This window comes from Schistocerca americana, chromosome 1, assembly GCF_021461395.2.
Source record: "Schistocerca americana isolate TAMUIC-IGC-003095 chromosome 1, iqSchAmer2.1, whole genome shotgun sequence".
Lineage (NCBI taxonomy): Eukaryota > Metazoa > Arthropoda > Insecta > Orthoptera > Acrididae > Schistocerca > Schistocerca americana.
Window position 1 is genome coordinate 973,243,485 of NC_060119.1, and position 16,796 is coordinate 973,260,280.

The following is a 16,796-nucleotide window of genomic DNA, read 5'->3' on the forward strand; positions in this document are numbered from 1 at the left end:
GCACATTTGCTCGGATTTCTTTTCGGAATTAAAAAAAAAATTCTAGTAAGATTTATCGTGTTCATATGGCCTACTTAAATGTTTGAATGTTGATGGAAGGCCTAGTCAACGTGACTGTCCGAATTGCAAGAGTACCCGCTCTTCATTTCTTTTTGACTGGTTGTAACATTTGAAGCAGTAAATGCTGTGACCAGTTACACAAGCAAGACGAACTGAATGAGACATTCGTTGAGACGCTTCGGAAGGATTAGTTCGCGAGAAGGGATTAAGAGGAAGAAAGAGATGCAAGATGATAAACGGCACACTTGAAGAGGGTGGCAGAAGACAGGACAGCATAGAGTGTTAGAATGAGAGGACCTGCCACTGGGAAGAACACCAACACTGACATCACAAGTTGGGCTACGCATGCTTTTCCTTATTCTTGCTTTTATCAATTTCTTGAACTTATCACTCTTTGCTCTCACAGCATTAATTCTTTCTGCTAGAGATTCATGAGGTTCAAACAGCTTTTTAGAATTTCTACCTTTTGTTCTCCTGTGGCTTAGCCTTACGGGTAGCTAGCGGTCCAAGGCGCCTTGTCACGGTTCGCACGATTCCCTCCGTCAGATGTTCGAGTCCTTCTTCGTTCATGGGTGTGTGTGTTGTCCTTAGCTTAAGTTAGTTTATGTTAGATTAAGTAGTGTGTAAGCTTAGGGACCGATGACCTCAGCAGTTTGGTCCCGTAAGACCTTACCACAAATATCCAGTTTTCTCCTGTGGCTTAGATTTGTTTAGACTGGAGTTTCCAACTCCTGTTGTTTTGAAGATTTCTTGACTGGAGTATCAGTTTGGGCGGCATTGCAAAATAGTGCGTAAACGTGCCACAACAGAACTGCGTAAACATGACCCATGGTCACATTTGAATTACTTTCGGAACTACGGCAGCATCTTTCGTGCTTTCGAATTACTTAGATCTGGTCTGAGAAGGAGAATAATCTCCTGTAAACCGAAAATGTGTTTATCTGTTTTCTGTTCCAAGGAGCTTAGATATTTGTGTAACAGAATTTTTCTCACCTTGCACAAAAACACATGTATTCTTCGCCTTAAGACGTTATATCAACTGGTCCCCTGAAGTTTGCGGGAGCCCTCAGTAGATGGCAGTGCAAATCTTCTGTGGCCGGTAGTGCTCGAGTGAGAAAAGTTTCCGAGAAAAGTGCTCTGCGAAAACGTGCTCCGTGCGTAAACGTGTCTCGTTTCTCCCTTTACCTCCACAGGCAATGAAGGCAGACATAAAATGATGTAGCTACACAACTGTTTTCCATCCGTCCACCTCCACACAAAACTGTCACGTGTGTCAAAGCAATGTGTTTTTTAGAAATACACTGATCACAGCAGTTATTTTTTTAATATTAAAATGACGAGAAAGAGTGATAAGATTTTGACATTTTTATCTTCTTTCACGGTCGCTATATTGTGTGAAAGAGCGTAGTTTGTAAGTAGTTCTGCACTTGCATCCTTTTAAAGCTGTTTTTATCGCCATCGGTAAGCTTGCGACAGCATGCCCCACCAATACGTTCCAAAAGCGTTGCGCATAGTAACGGTATTTTTCCGGGACTTATATCTAGAGTTCTGTTGATGAAACAAAGTTAGGGTCAAGTCTTTTGGATAGCCTTTGGCCAAGGGACCACATGTATACCCAGAACAAGTATCATCGTAGTGTAACTATCTTGTAGTATACGGTTAAGGTTTGAATATTACACACTCCCTGCAGCTTAGGCGACCACAGCAAATCGACTGGGTCTTTTTACATTAAATGTGGTATATTGCGCGCCTTACCGGGATTATGGAAGCACCATTCAATTCATGGGCAGTTCCTGGGCACACCTGAAAAAAGCGTTATTCACCATTTTTACCCGTCAGCAGACGGTATCTAAACAACAAATGGCAGCACTTTACTCCAATTATAACAGTATATTCTCTAGGCATTTGTATAGAAATGCCATATTCCGTATTTCAAAAATATTTATTTGTTAGAGAGATACACCATAAAAAACATGGTTTCTGGGTACCAAAACCGTTCAGCGGCTTCGAAGACGACTGTGCACTGTGCACAGCAAATGGCTGAAGTTTTTATGATATTTTCGTAAGACCCTGACTTCGACAAAACTTGAAATTTTTTGATATTTTTATCCGTTTCCGAGATACAATGGTTCTTCTAAGTTACCCTACCTGTACATAAAATCCGGTTTGAGCCCAAAACGTTGTTTATAAAGAGGCTTAGCACGGAGAAATGTTCTGCAAAGTGTATCCTTTAGCATCAGACAGGTTACAGAAACCTCGTGTGGTAGTAATGAAACTTGGAAATTTTTTATGCCTGTAAAATCCGATCTGAGATGTAGAATTAATTTTGCGTTATTTCAGTTTCATGTAAGTAAACTGTCAAATTTTACCTGCGCATACAGTTTTCTTCTTATGAGAGACATGCCCTGCCGAAGCAGGGAAAAGGAGGGAACCAGCGAAAAAATGCACTGCCGGAACACAAAAAAGGGGAATAAACTCTTGTAAACACTAGCTAAAGAGTGAGTACCAACTGCCTCATTTTACGTTCGTCAGTGTCTTTACAATTTTCTGAAAAATTTCGGCGTAAGAAAAAATTCGTTTTTTTATATTGAGAGAGAAAGAGACAGTAGTAGTGGGAAAGAGACGAAAAAGTAATAAATTCTGGTAGAAAGTGATTGTGATACAGAAATAGCGAAGGAGACATAGGCAGTGTGAGAAAAAAGAGGGACGAAGTAGCACTGGAACGTAGTTAACAGTGACAGAACACTGCTAGGAACAGAGTGAAGGAGATAGTGTCAGTGAGAGAGGAATGAAGAGAAGGAGAAAGTGGAAGTGGGTGAGAGCCAGTGATAATGAGAGACGAGGTCAATGAAATTGACAACGAAGAAGAGAGAGATAGCGACAGTGACAAGAGGCGGCAGCTACATGCTTTTATAGCCGTATTTATCGCCTACAGAGGCACAAATCACAGATACATTTGCAACTTTTGAAGTTTTCATTTCATCCATGCCTCGGAGCTTCTGTAGCGTTGGGCAAAGTAACACTCGCAGCCGCGGCCAGAATCGATACACTCTACGTGGTGTGCAGCGCGCGAGACAGATAACGGGCGTACTGCTCCGTGGATTTAATCGGGAGCGTTTATTAGCCAACTCGGGTTTATTCTCCGCTCTCCGACATTACCAGTCGTTCCAAATAACCCCGGCCATCCGCGCTTTGATCGGCGAGACTGGTTTAAACTTATCGCAACTACAAAAGCAATAAATTAAATCTCCATAACTATCCAATTACATTCGGAAAAAGATTCCGAGATACGACCACTGGACTGAAATATGTTCACGGCTATACCACCTTCAATCGGCTACCAGTAACCCCCAGAGATAATCATCACAACAAAGCAGGAGAAGAATACCACTTTTAAATCTCGCCGGTGGCAAATATCGTTTTTTGAGTCTCTTTCACTAAAACACAACTGCTCACCTTCCTACTAGTTACACCGTCTGATGCAATGAGTGTGCTTGTCGGACACGAGCACGCCAACTTTAAGTAAACTCTCGCCCAGAAAAATCCGGAATTCAATCCGAAATCTGCGCCTGCACACGGGAACGCATTTTCGTAATCTCTTAACTCTCCACACGCCCTATGAAAACAGCACATTCATCCCAGAGGCCACACAATTTCCGCACCGCACGAGAGCTGCCGGAAGACCCTCATGATTGCGAGATCCAAAACGCTCACAAAACTATACTAATGTGCAAAACCTATGGGGGAAAGTAAGTTTTGCAAGATTTGCCAGTGCCAGGTAACACAGCCCGATAAAACTTGGACCATACATAGAAAGAAGTGCGCGATTAATGAAGGTCCGTTGGACATTACAAAAGATAGAACAGTGATTGCCGTGCGACGTGCTCCCTTGCTGGCCACGAGGTTAGTCGTCTTGTGGTAGGGCGTTAGGGCGTTCCATTCCTCAAACAGCAAGGTTTACAATTATTCGACGGTCATTGATGCTTCAGGACGTCTCTCCACCCCATCCTATACCTACTCGACGACATTTAAGTTAGGGGAACGGGCATAGCAGTCCATTCAACTGATATCCGCTCCATCCAATTGCTCCTCTACCTGCTCATATCGGTGCGATCACGCCTTGACAGCAACAAAAAAGAAGTCGGAGGCGAATAAATACCTGAAAATACGCCCATGGGAAAGGAGTACAGCTTGGAAATAACAGTGAGCAGTGAGTGTACAATATTCAAAGTTATGGAGGTCAGTACGACCAGGCGACATTATCCCTCCTGGCACCATAACGCCTCGACAATCAAAACCACAACTTTCGACAATGTTTCTGGGTGGATTACGTGCTCTGCTCTCTCGTCCAGCATCACTACTCAAACTGAATCAGCTCACGAGCTTGCGACCACACTCCTCAAGTCTCTGTGCTCTTGGCACCGCAGAAAACGGTGTCCGCGATGTGCAGGTGTCAACGGAACACAACGTACGGGTCGCTGTGCAAATAGAACAGCCACCCACATTCGCCGTGCTATAGTGGAGAGTGATATTGAGTGCCGAGCAGTCCTGTTAAATGCGGTTGCAATTGCATCCGCGTACTTATCTCCAAATCTTGCATTCGGCCCTGGCTTTAGTTTCATAGATGACAATTCGTGACGACATCGAATAGCGTGAGCGGAGGAGCTGTTGGAAATAAAGCGTATTCGGCGAGGGGACTGGCCTGCCCTTCCCCGATTTACATCCCACCCAGAACGTGCGGCACACGTACTGCAGCAAGTGATTACTCACCTCGGCGATTGTACAGCAGTTGTCAACTGCGTTGGTGAAGAAATGGAACAAATGTTACCTTCGTTCTTATGTTTAGCACAGCAGTGTATTTAGTATTAAGGCCTTTCAGGCGAAACCGAGTCGGAAGCACAAAGAAGTCATTTTTTTCGCCGTTTGCTGCTACTACTTGTATCGCATTTGTAAGCTGTTGCATCATGCGGTGAATTATCACGTTTATCTGCATCGGATATTGGTAAACAACGGGAACGGTAGGAAACGTTCTGTATCTTAAGTCGTCCTCGCATGTCCTGAACACTAGGCACTGTATTTTCCATATATTCCTCCTCATTTCTTAATGTATCTGTCCACCCAATTTTCAACATTCTTCTGTAGTACCAGATCTCGAAAGCTTCGAGTCTCTTCAGTTCGGTTTTCTCACAGAGATACGTAAACATGCCGAATACGCAGCTGCGGTAGGCAACGTCTGTATACGAGGGTTGGAACTTTAATAGTGGCAACTATTTATTTACAGCTCGTACAAAATAGATACGTGTTTCAAAATTTTACTGGGCTTCAAAGTAGTCACCAGCGTTGTGTATAACCCGTTGCCAGCGATGTAGAAGTTGTAGGATACTCTTAGTAGTACCAGTTGTGTTGATAGTTCGAGCAGCGCTGTCTATTGCCCGACCATTTTGTAGCAGTTCTGAAGCGAATGCCGTCAAGTGTTTCTTTCAGTTTATAAATCAAGTTGAACTCACAAGGGCTTAAGTCAGGGGAGTGCAGTAGGTGGTATAGCACTTAGCAGTCCCATCAGCGAAACAAATCAGTAACAGCTTGCACTGTACATGCTTGAACATTATCCTGCAAAATGATGGTCAGGTCCTGCAGAAACTATCATCACTTCTGTCTCTAAGCTGGTCGTAGATTGTGTTCCAAAAATGGACACCACAGAGACAGAAGTGGTGACAGTTTCTCCAGGACCTGACCATCATTTTGCAGCACAATGTTCAAGCACGTGCAGAGCAAGCTGTTACTGATTTGTTTGACTGTTGGGAATGCTATGTGCTATACCACCTACTGCGCTCCCCTGATTTAAGCCGTCGTGAGTTCAACTCGATTTCTAAACTGAAGGAAACATTTCACGGCATTCGCTTCAGAATTGCTACAAATTTGTCGGGCAATAGACCGCGCCCCTCGAAGTGTCAACATACTGGCACTGCTAAGAGTATCCTACGGCTTCCACATCGCTGGCAACGGGTTGTACAAAATGCTAGTAACTACTTTGAAGGTCAGTAAAACGTTGAAACACGTCTCTATTTTGTACGAGCTGTAAATAAATAGTTCCCACTATCAAAGTTCCAACTCTCGTATAAGCCAACAAGTGTCTGGCGCATTTGTTAGATAGGTTACTGCTGCTACAATGGCAGCTCCTCAAGATTTAAGTGAGTTAGAACGTGGTGTTATAGTCGGCGCACAAGCGATGGGACACAGCCTCAGCGAGGTAGCCATAAACTGGGGATTTTCCCGTACAATCATTTAAGGAGTGTACCGTAAACACCAGGAATCCGGTAATACATCAAATCTCCGACATCGCTGCGGCCGGAAAAAGATCCTGCAAGAACGGGACCAACGATGACTGAATGAAATCCTTCAGCGTGTCAAAGGTGTAACACTTCCGCAACTTGGTGCATATATCAATGCTGGGCCATCATCGATATGGGCTTCAGGGCCGAAGGCCCACTCGTGTACCATTGATGACTGCACATCACAAAGCTTTACGCCTCGTCTGGGCCCATCAACACCGAGATTGGACTGTTGATGACTGGAAACACGTTGCCTGGTCAGACGAATCTCGTTTATAATTGATCGAGTGGATGGACGTGAAGGGGTTTGGAGACAACCTCATGAGTCCGTGGATCCTGGATGTCGGCAGGAGACTGCTGAAGCTGGTGAAGGCTCTATTATGGTGTGGGGCGTACGTGGTTGGAGTGATATGGGACCCCTGATACGTCTAGATACGACTCTGACAGATGACATGTACGTAAGCATCCTGTCTGATAACGTGCATTCATCAAGTCCATTGTGCATTCCGACGGACTTGATTAATTCCAGCAGGATAATTGCTACAGAGTGACTCCAAGTAGCTCTTCTGAATTTAAACATTTCCATTGCCCACCAAACTTCCCAGATATGAACGTTCTTGAGGATATCTGGGATGCCTTGCAACGTGCTGTTCAGAAGAGATCTCCACCCCCTCGTACTCTTACGGATTTGATGTCAGTTCCCTCCAGCACTACTTCGAGTTCATGCCACCTCGTGCTGCGGCAGTTCTGCTAGCTCGAGGAGACCCTACATGACTTTAGGCAGGTGTACCAGTTTCCTTGACTTTCCAGTGTGTAAGCATTATAGAATCCGATGCACCAAATGTTCGTTCTCAGCAATTTCTTCCTCAAATTAAGCTTACTTTTGATACTAATACACTTCTCCTGGCCGGGAATGCCCTTTATAGCAGTGCCAGATTAGAGAAAACCTCTTATCATGATGTACACAACAATCAAAGAAACGAGCGAGCAGGTTCATAAGTTACACAGTACAATTGCTATTAATTCATATTTTATGAAAGTAAAAACCCTTGGATGTATCTGCTTGCGTTGCTCCTATGAACTTGACTCAGACAACACTCTTATATCCTGGAAGTAAAATCGGTAAACCACAATTATTAACAGAATTTAACATCATACATGAACGCACAACACGAGTAGCGATGTACTTTCATCGTTTCAGTCGCACTTGTGCTTCAGAGTAAAAGATCCGCGTTATTATATTCCAGAAAGTTGATGTTTTGTGAATACTTTCACTTCAGGATCGCTACACGCCAGCGAGCAGCGTGTGGTCTTTCGGTGTGACGCTCTGGGAGATCCTGAGTCTGGCTGGTGAGCGGCCCTTCCAGCACCTGTCCAACGAGGAGGTCATCCAGAATGCCGAACACATGTACTACGGCGGGGAGCTACAGGTACGTTTCTCTCATGATTCCCTTAGGTACACCTTACCCCTTACAGCCAACTTCTATTCCGTTACCTGAGCATAGGCGGGTACCCTGAAGTCTTTGTTTTACTATATCAGCAGTTAACGTACAATTGACGTCAGTAAACAGTTAATGAGAGCTTCTGCAAGCTTTCCAATTGCAATATCAGTTTAGATCACACGTTTGATGAAGATGAAAACAGGAAAGAGTGACTATGGGATTGTGTAACAAATGCGTAAGAAACTGTAAGGTGTCAGAAAAGCAACACTTGACATCATTTTGTACCCAGTAATCAGTCTTCTGACTGACCGCTGCGATTTCATCTCCCGTACCAACCTTTTTATCTTAGAGTAAAGTTTATAACATACGTCCTCAATTACTTAGTTGAATGTATTCCAATATCTGTCTTTCTCTACAGTATTTACACTCATACAGCTTCCACTAATGGCATGGAAATTATTACCTGGTGTCCTAATAGATGTCGCATCATTCTATCCCTTCTTCTTGTCAATGTTTTCCATACATTCCTATCCTCGCCAATACTGTTCAGAACCTTCTCATTCTTATCTTACCATTCTAACCGATTTTTCAATGCCACATCTCAAATGCTTCGACTATCTTACGTTCTGGTTTTCCCACGGCCCATGTTTCACCAAACATATTTCTTCCTCAAATTACGGCCTATGTTGGATACTAGTTGTGTTCTCTTAGCCGGGAATGCCCACTTTGCCATTGTTAGTCCGCTTTGTATGTCCTTGCTCCGTCGGTCATGGGGTACTTTGCTTCCTAGGTAGCAGAATACCTTAACTTCTTCTACTTCGTGATCCGCAGTCCTGCTTTTAAGGGTCTCAATGTTGTCATTTCCACCGCTTCTCGTTACTTTGGTCTTTCTTTGATTTACTCTCAATCCATTTTCTGCACTAAGCAGATTGTTAATTGTCTTCAACAGATCCTGTAATACTTCTTCACTTTCACTGAGGAAAGCAATAGTATCTATGAATCTTAACACTGATATCCTTTCACCCTGAATTTCAATCCCAATCTTCAGACTTTCTGTTATTTCAATCTTTGCTTCTTCGATGTATACACTGAGCGGTAGGGTCGAATGACTGTATACTTGTTTTACACTCTTTTTAATCTGACCATTTCGTTCGTGGTCTTCCTTCTTACTGTTCCCTCTTGGCTCTTGTGGATACTGCGTTTCACCTGCCTTTCCCTACAGTTTACCGCTATTATTCTCAGAATTTCTAACAACCGTACTACATTGTCGGATGCTTTTTCTAGGTCGACAAATCTATGAACATGTCTTGATTTTTCTTCAGTCTTGCTTCCATAATAAATCGCAACCTCAGAACTACTTCTCTGCTACCTTTACCTTTCCTAAGGCCAACAGGATCTTCATCTAACAGATCTTAAATTTTTTCCCTTTCTTCTGTGCATTGTTCTCGTCAGCAACTTTTAAATCACATCCCAAATGCAGTGGTTCCACTACTTTCAATCCTGTTAGAAAATTGAAATAATGCACAGATATTTCAAGAAAGTGCAGCGTATTTTGTAAGATTGTATGTGTAGAAACAAGCGATAAATTTTGTCTTAACTGGAGCACTACAAAATTTTTATTGTTCTAAAGAACCTTTGGATTTTGGAAGGGTATATCTTTTATATGTTTGAACATACTATCTGGGCACACTTCTTTATAATTACAATTAAGATACAGAGCTTACATTAAAGATTCACAAGTTTTCAATTATGCTGACAACCGTCAAACTCCTTCCATACTTCCATGAGCTTCGCTGGAGCTGTTTACAATGCTGTTGCCATGCAGCCCCTCGCAGTTTACCCAGTCTTGAAGGGGGGGGGGGGGGGTTGGGAATAGTTTATTTCTGCCAGTGCCTCAACTCCTTCGGCGCGTCGTGACTCGTGCTCTGGTAGCTCCGTTTGTACAGCTCTTGCACGGGAATGTCAAAGGTCCCGGGTTCAGATCCCGGTATAGCACACAATTTAAATCTGGCAGGAAATTTCCTATCAGCGCACACACCACTGAAGAAGTGAAAATTCACTCTGGATATCCATATACGTGATTCCTGTCGCGATATCTTTTGTCGTGTCGTAAAACAGCTTAAAAGACTGGAAGCCAAGTGGAGACTCTCTGGGCTGAAGTACAGAATACAGAAATGAAAGCTAAGGTGTGTTCCTATGATTTGCACGAAGCCACGCGTTGTGCTCGATGCCATATTGAAACCGAATAAAAGCGAAACGATAGCTGTTTACTTCCACGGCTCTAAACGGACATTCCTACGAAACAGATCTAATCTACCTTGGCTAAATGAAAACTTTTAAGAAAGGAAACGCTACTGAAACAAGGTGAGATAAATCTTTTGTTCAAAGTTTATCATGGATCTTTTACATTAATTACTGTTCGTGTTAACATGAACAAGCTGTGAAATACCACTGCTTTTAGCTCCAGATGACAATGAAGCTACTTTGCTTTGAATATATCGGTTCTTTACTTGCTGAACTTTTAATTTACCTCTTAATTTTTCTTTTCTAGGACTGTGAACTAATAAGTCGATTTCACTTTCAATAGAAACAACTGTTATTGAATAATCTGCAAGAGTTTCAGGGTATGCATCATTGCTAGAATTTTCATTCAAATTTTCAACCGGAAATTAATGCATAGGCATTACTTAGAATGGAGCCACTAACCCAATTAAAATTTAATATAGGCAAATATGCTGAATTAGTACCAGACCTTTAAGATCATTCCAAGTTCTTACGTAATATGAATCATACTAACATATTACGTAATAGGTGATTCAGATTCGTTTAATAAATGACGACTAATAAGTTCGTAAAAAAGATTTTGCCCAACTTTGTACTGAATGTCAAATGCGTTCAGATTTTCCATTCAGTAACTGTTGGCGTCGAATCATCATCATCTTCTTCCAGAAAAATATACTACAATAAATCACTGTCATTAGTTTGAGAAATGTGCATTTGTTTCTACGAACTATTCACGACTGTTTTGCTCCATTAACTGTAAAATAATGAAAGAATCTACTTTTATGTACGGAGTTGTCGTATATAGCTTATAAACGCTTCCTGGAAAATTATATACAATCCCTATTTTTTGTATGGCTTTCCTGTTCATGCCTTTTGTAAAAGTATTAATAAATAGATTACATTAATCATTATTTCTGTTTATTTTGCTGCGTAAGTAATGTAAAAACTAAAAGTATGAGATGATAATTTTGAAAGTCGGACTGGAAACTGTAACCCTAGGTTTACCGTCCTGCAGTCTTTCCATTACGCTAAGCGCTCCTTCAAGCAGTGTTAACAAAGATAGCTTATCTCTCCCCTTGCTGCTCCAATAAATGCTATTTTCCTTTAAACGCCTTGCCACCTGGAACTCCCTCTTCTGTCCCTTTCATTTTTGGTAAGACCCTGCATATATATTATGAATTTGGACGAAATCGGTATGACGAGTAAGCACCGTCTCCTTGTGAGCTGCATGCTAGCAGTACGTGGCGCACTCAGGCAGCGCGTTCAAATAGAATATTTTACCTTCTAATTTTTCGATTCTGAGTGAGATTGGCTTTCCTTCCAACTTTAGAAACAGTTTGAATATATTAGCGACATTTAGTGTACAGCAATGTGTACTTAAAACGAACCACACGTAAAAGCAGCCAACGATCACATTTTCCAGTGCCAACCTTTCAAATTTTATGCTATGGAGCACCCGGAAATTAAGTTTTACAATAACTGTAACCCATAACGAAAAAAGTGTGTACTTCATCATCATGCTGTGATATGACACTATAAGCCACAAAAGAAGTCAGTTTTATGTGCCTATTAATATCCTCCGGATCGAATGAGAGATATCATATACAGGAGCGAAGAAGACACGCATATGTGAAACAAGTCTTTTTTAACTTTTTAAAGCAATACCGGAAAACTAACCACAGGCGTTGATGTAGGTTTGCTTCGTTTGCATGCAGTAATTTTTACAGTTTAATGAGCTTCAACTGTTTACAGCAAGAAAGTCGGAAAACTCATTTTCTTCATGTATTTCTGTCAGGTGCCTCTTTTGAATCGCTGTTTGCTTTCGTGTGCGGCCTTCTCTCTTAATACTCGTCATTATATGTTCCTAGCTTTTATAGTACGTTAAACAACTATTTACTTGTAGGTGAGACCAGCGGGTAAAACGCAAAATTAATAAAATTAATCCGTTTGCCTTTGGCTTCAAATACAGCTGTCACCTCGGCCACAGTATGGCAGACTTTTCGCATGAGCACTGAATTTTGTCACATTCACTTCATCTGAGTTTCCACTTTGTATATTCTGTATTCTGTGGCTGAACCGTGGTACGTAGCTGCTGTGTAAATTGCCTCAGTGAGCAAGGAACGCACAAGCTCGCAAGCTAGTTGCACCAGGGAGACACCTAGCAGCAACAACACGAAGCATCAACTCAGAAGTAGCGTCAATTATGTACGATGAGTACAGCAAAGTTTCTACTCCTATTCACATAGACGACATGCTCCTGTAAAAGTGGATGAATCTTATGGAAACACCATTATTACAATGTGGCCTTGGCATTGATTAAATGGTCAGCACATATCCACACGATCAAATCATTTACGATGACGTCACTGATATTTTGATTCCCTATGTCCATATTACCAGCCACAAGTATAATGCATTTCTTTCCTATCATTTGAACTTTTCAACATAGTTTATTATGTACCGTGCAATCGCTTTTCTCTTAATCTCTACCATGCATAGTTTCACTGATTTTCTATAATAATGTGTGAGATACTTTGTAATGGTTTCTAATAACTGTTCAAGGTTCTGCTGCCGAAACCAAACTTGTGTCCTGCGGAAATCTACGATCTGATGTGCGATTGCTGGAAGAGGGATGAGGACGTTCGGCCCACATTCAAGGAACTGCACGCCTTCTTAAGACTGAAGAATGCTGGGTACAGACCTGGAGAGTGATGGCCCATTTCCGTCGATTACTGACTGCTGGTAGCTGACACTTTGTTCAGCCATTGTGTCTATGGCTGGCTTAGTTTGATTTGAAGCTCTTAATGATGTTTGACTGATATGAAACCAAGCGTTCAAAAGTTCTCCGATCCCAGGAAATTATTTCTACATTCATTCCACGAACAGAACTGAAAATGTCGCATTCAACGCCTGGTCTAATGCCAAAATGAAAAGGTGATGTTTTGCTACAGATTTTGCGAGGCGATAGAGCAATTCCTGTGATGGAAGTTCTAACAATTTAATAACATTGCAGTCTTAGGCATACGGGTGTGAAGAGTGTTCTGTTTTATGTTTGAGTGATAGACATTAGACTAAATTTTTAGATCGATTTGTATGTTGTGGCAGAGGCTCCGATGTGTAACATATCCCTATCAATCCTATAATTCATAAGTGACAAAGTCGTTGTTTACCACAGTTCACGTTTGTGGCTAGTGCTTCCAGATATCTGAATAAGTGACGTGTGCGTTACGACATTCAACGACCGTGCTATTCAGATAAAGACGTATTTTGTGTGCTATTTTGGTAAATGCAATGTTACAAACTTTCTGAAAAGAGTCCAGGCGAATAAATGCATCCAGAAGTAACCCGGCACAAGTAAACAGAATAACGTAAAATCATCAACGCTTTTAATATAGTGAATCATACCTATAGCACCCCACGTAATGAGTAGCAACGAATATAAATGATTTTGCAACTCAGTGGATACCATTGTACATACAGTTGATTGCAGAGTAGTGCTGTACAAATTTTGCGGGACAATCAGAGGCTTCTTTAACCTAATCCTTCACTCTGTACCTTCTCCTTCTACCTCATTTCGCCGAAGTGATCTTGTGATAGTGCTAATTCTAAAGCTGACAAGTAGAGCAAGAATTTCTTCCGCTGAGATAACCTATTTATCCTGTAATAACCTCACAAATTTTTATGAAGATTTTTCTAATACGTCTCGTCTTATTTTTGTAATTGTACTTGGCGTAATTTACTATATCACGTCTTCTGACGTGTGTATCCAATGTTACTTATTTCAATCGGCTATTTTCGACGTAATAATGAAATATGTGGTTCCTCAAGCAAAAGGAAATGCCAAAGGTACTATTTCCTGCGCACGTAGCTTCCCTTACGCTTTCACGATGGGTTATTAAAATAAAAAGTTAAGAACTGGGCATTAATGCATAGCCTAGATAAACGAATAACACTCTCTACGGATGTCGAAGGAATTAAAAACTACTGAGCATGTTGAATCAGTGTTTACTTTTGTAGATGGCTTACGCAGTTACACTGATTGTATCATCTTTGATGAAACAATGTCAAATGCTGACTTCTCACTTCGCGAATCGTTTTCCACTACTTTCTTTCCACATTCCGACGAAAAACTTTCTACAAAAAAGCAGTCTCGTTGTCTCGAAGTAACTCTACTTTTAAAAACGTTCAATGTGTAATGTGAAGAGTATTTCAATTCAGTGTGTCGATTCAATGATTTTTAAACGTTTTTAAATATATTTCCGCACAAGTAGGGCTAAGCATGTACTTTATGTTACTGCACGTCGATTGTCATCAGTGTAAACTAAAATTTGTTTCTATGAACTAGTTGTTGTTGTGAAGTGTTGAAGACTGCACGTAAACCACAGTAACAACGACATCAGTAGGTGTGTGAGCTATACGGAGTTATGAGCTCTAGTTAAAACTAAATAATCAGCATATGAGGAAATGAAAGTTTCCTTACGGAAACTTAAGCCAGAAATGTAGATTATCTTTTCTTAACATAGATTTTTATAAATGAAACTACGTGAGTTAGACAAGTATTTATTGTAAGCAGTATTAATGAAAGTTGTTACCATCAAACTCTTATTGATCAGTAAGTAAAATTTTAATTTACGAATTCAGTTGAAAGTTGATCAGCAGTAGCAGAAATTATTTATCACTGCACTAATGTTCTGCTTATTTTTGTATCCCTAATGTGTGCTTGATATAAAATAGAGTCCTTGTAGCAAAATGGTGTAGTGCAAGGAGTCAGTAGGTTAGCGAGCATGTAACAGAAGTCTGTCTGTTGGAAGTTGTATTGTGATATTTTCTATCGTGAAAACCTGTGAACACATGTCAGAATTGTGCAGACTTTTATATATAAATGATAAACAAGACATTATTTGACTTTTTTCCCCCCACACATTCCACCCTACTCTACTTCTTTTGAGTTACCAAGTTGCTTAAATTGCTATTGCGTGAACTGTTCGTGTACATCTTTTATGAAGCAAGCACGAATAATAATAAAGATAATTTTCGTTATCGGTTATTGTCTGTTCTGTGGTACACAATTCATACATTTCTGTTTCACTTCATGAAACAAGTGAACTATAGAAACAAGAAAGCCGAGACGATAAGATATGAGATACGACACATTACAGAAAGGATCGCATGAAGCTACTCACTCCTGTTTCCACTGGGATGGTGAAGATATGCAATAAGGTACACGATACCATTCGCCATACGACAAACGAGCATATAGCATGAATTACGTTTTCCTTTCAGTTTCAGTGGCATTTATGAGCTCTTCTGAAGAGGACGTCATTGCGACTAATTATTATTTAAAGTTAAAAAAACTGGAAAACAAGTAGTATTGTATGCACCCGTATAATCCCACAAATATCAAACATAGCTCGGCCGTGATTTCTTGTGAGGTGTCTCAACACGAATTTTCAGTTAATTCTGTAGAATGAGTCCATATAGTATCTATATTTTGGATCAACTAATATCATCTACTCTCATAAAACAGAACACAAATTTTCGAGCTGCTGTATCTTCTGCTGAGGAGCTACTTATTACAATAAGGTAAGTTAGTGAAAGTGTGTGAATGAAGTCAAAAATGCCGCCATGGAAAGCTCTATCTCTCTCTCTCTGTCTCTTTTCTTTTTTAGGCCACCTAGTATGTTGTATTCAGTGTGGTATATATATAAATAATGGCTACAAGTTAATTAACCTAAAATAGTACGTCTATAAATGTTCAGTCTCGCAAGGTATGTTTTAGCTTGAGTAGTATTCGGAATATACATAATGCGTTTACCATCGATGGTGTAAAAGTGAGTGGCTGGGTAGACAATATTTTCGAAGAAATGGAAGACGTCCGTGATGATAAGGAAAATACCGACGTTCCCTCTCGGCTCTGTTCAGCTGCTCATTAAGAAGGAGCAGGACCCTAGCTTTGAGATCTCTTTAACGCCTGCCACAAAGTCCTCAGAAATCATGGAGCACATACTGAAAAGACATCTAGTCAGAATCATCAGCTCATGACTCCCGGTGTCTATTAGTTTCAGTAAGCTTTACATTTCCACACTCGGCTTGTATCAGCAGAATACGAATAAGAGAAAAAAGGCAGCTCCGCACTCAGGCTATAGCAGGCGGCAGTGTGGTGCGTAGCTACACACCCCATCACGGGCAATCTCCAATATAATGTACCTATAGAATCGAGGATGGAAACTGGTATGTCTCCATCCAGCTGCACAAACGATATAAATTTGTAGGCTATGTTTTGTACGCAGCTATCTACGACCTATAACCTACCAAACGGAAATTGGCCAGCGGCTACATTCTTCCCTGCATATTTTGCAAAACATGCCAGGTGGATCACTTATTTACGAAGTATCACAATAACAGTGGGCAGTAACGAAAAGTTCAGTTCAAAAACAAGCTGTGATGTCAGACTATACGACTATTTTTGAAAAATCGTTTTATCAAAATCGAAGGAGAAAGACTACATAACGGAGAACACGCATGAATTCCTCGATACTAGTTTTTAATTTTTTACCCAAAAAGTAAATGTTTTCCTAAGGAAGTAACTACAGAGACGGATGTAGCTTTGTTCCATATGCATAAACGTTTTTGAGCCACATTGGATGACTTGAAATTTCCCTCGCCTTGAATCGACGAG

The 16,796-nt window shown here is 41.0% G+C and overlaps 1 protein-coding gene across 1 annotated transcript in view; it reads left to right on the forward strand.

Moving 5' to 3' along the window:
• Positions 1-15,082, forward strand: part of LOC124595665 (discoidin domain-containing receptor tyrosine kinase B-like) — a 412,183-nt gene extending 397,101 nt beyond the window's left edge. Inside the window, exons 16-17 of the mRNA XM_047134513.1 lie at positions 7,673-7,822; positions 12,680-15,082. Coding sequence (XP_046990469.1) covers positions 7,673-7,822; positions 12,680-12,829 — 300 coding nt within the window. The 3' untranslated portion in view covers positions 12,830-15,082. The remainder of the gene's footprint in view (positions 1-7,672; positions 7,823-12,679) is intronic.
• The last annotated feature ends 1,714 nt before the right edge of the window (positions 15,083-16,796 follow it).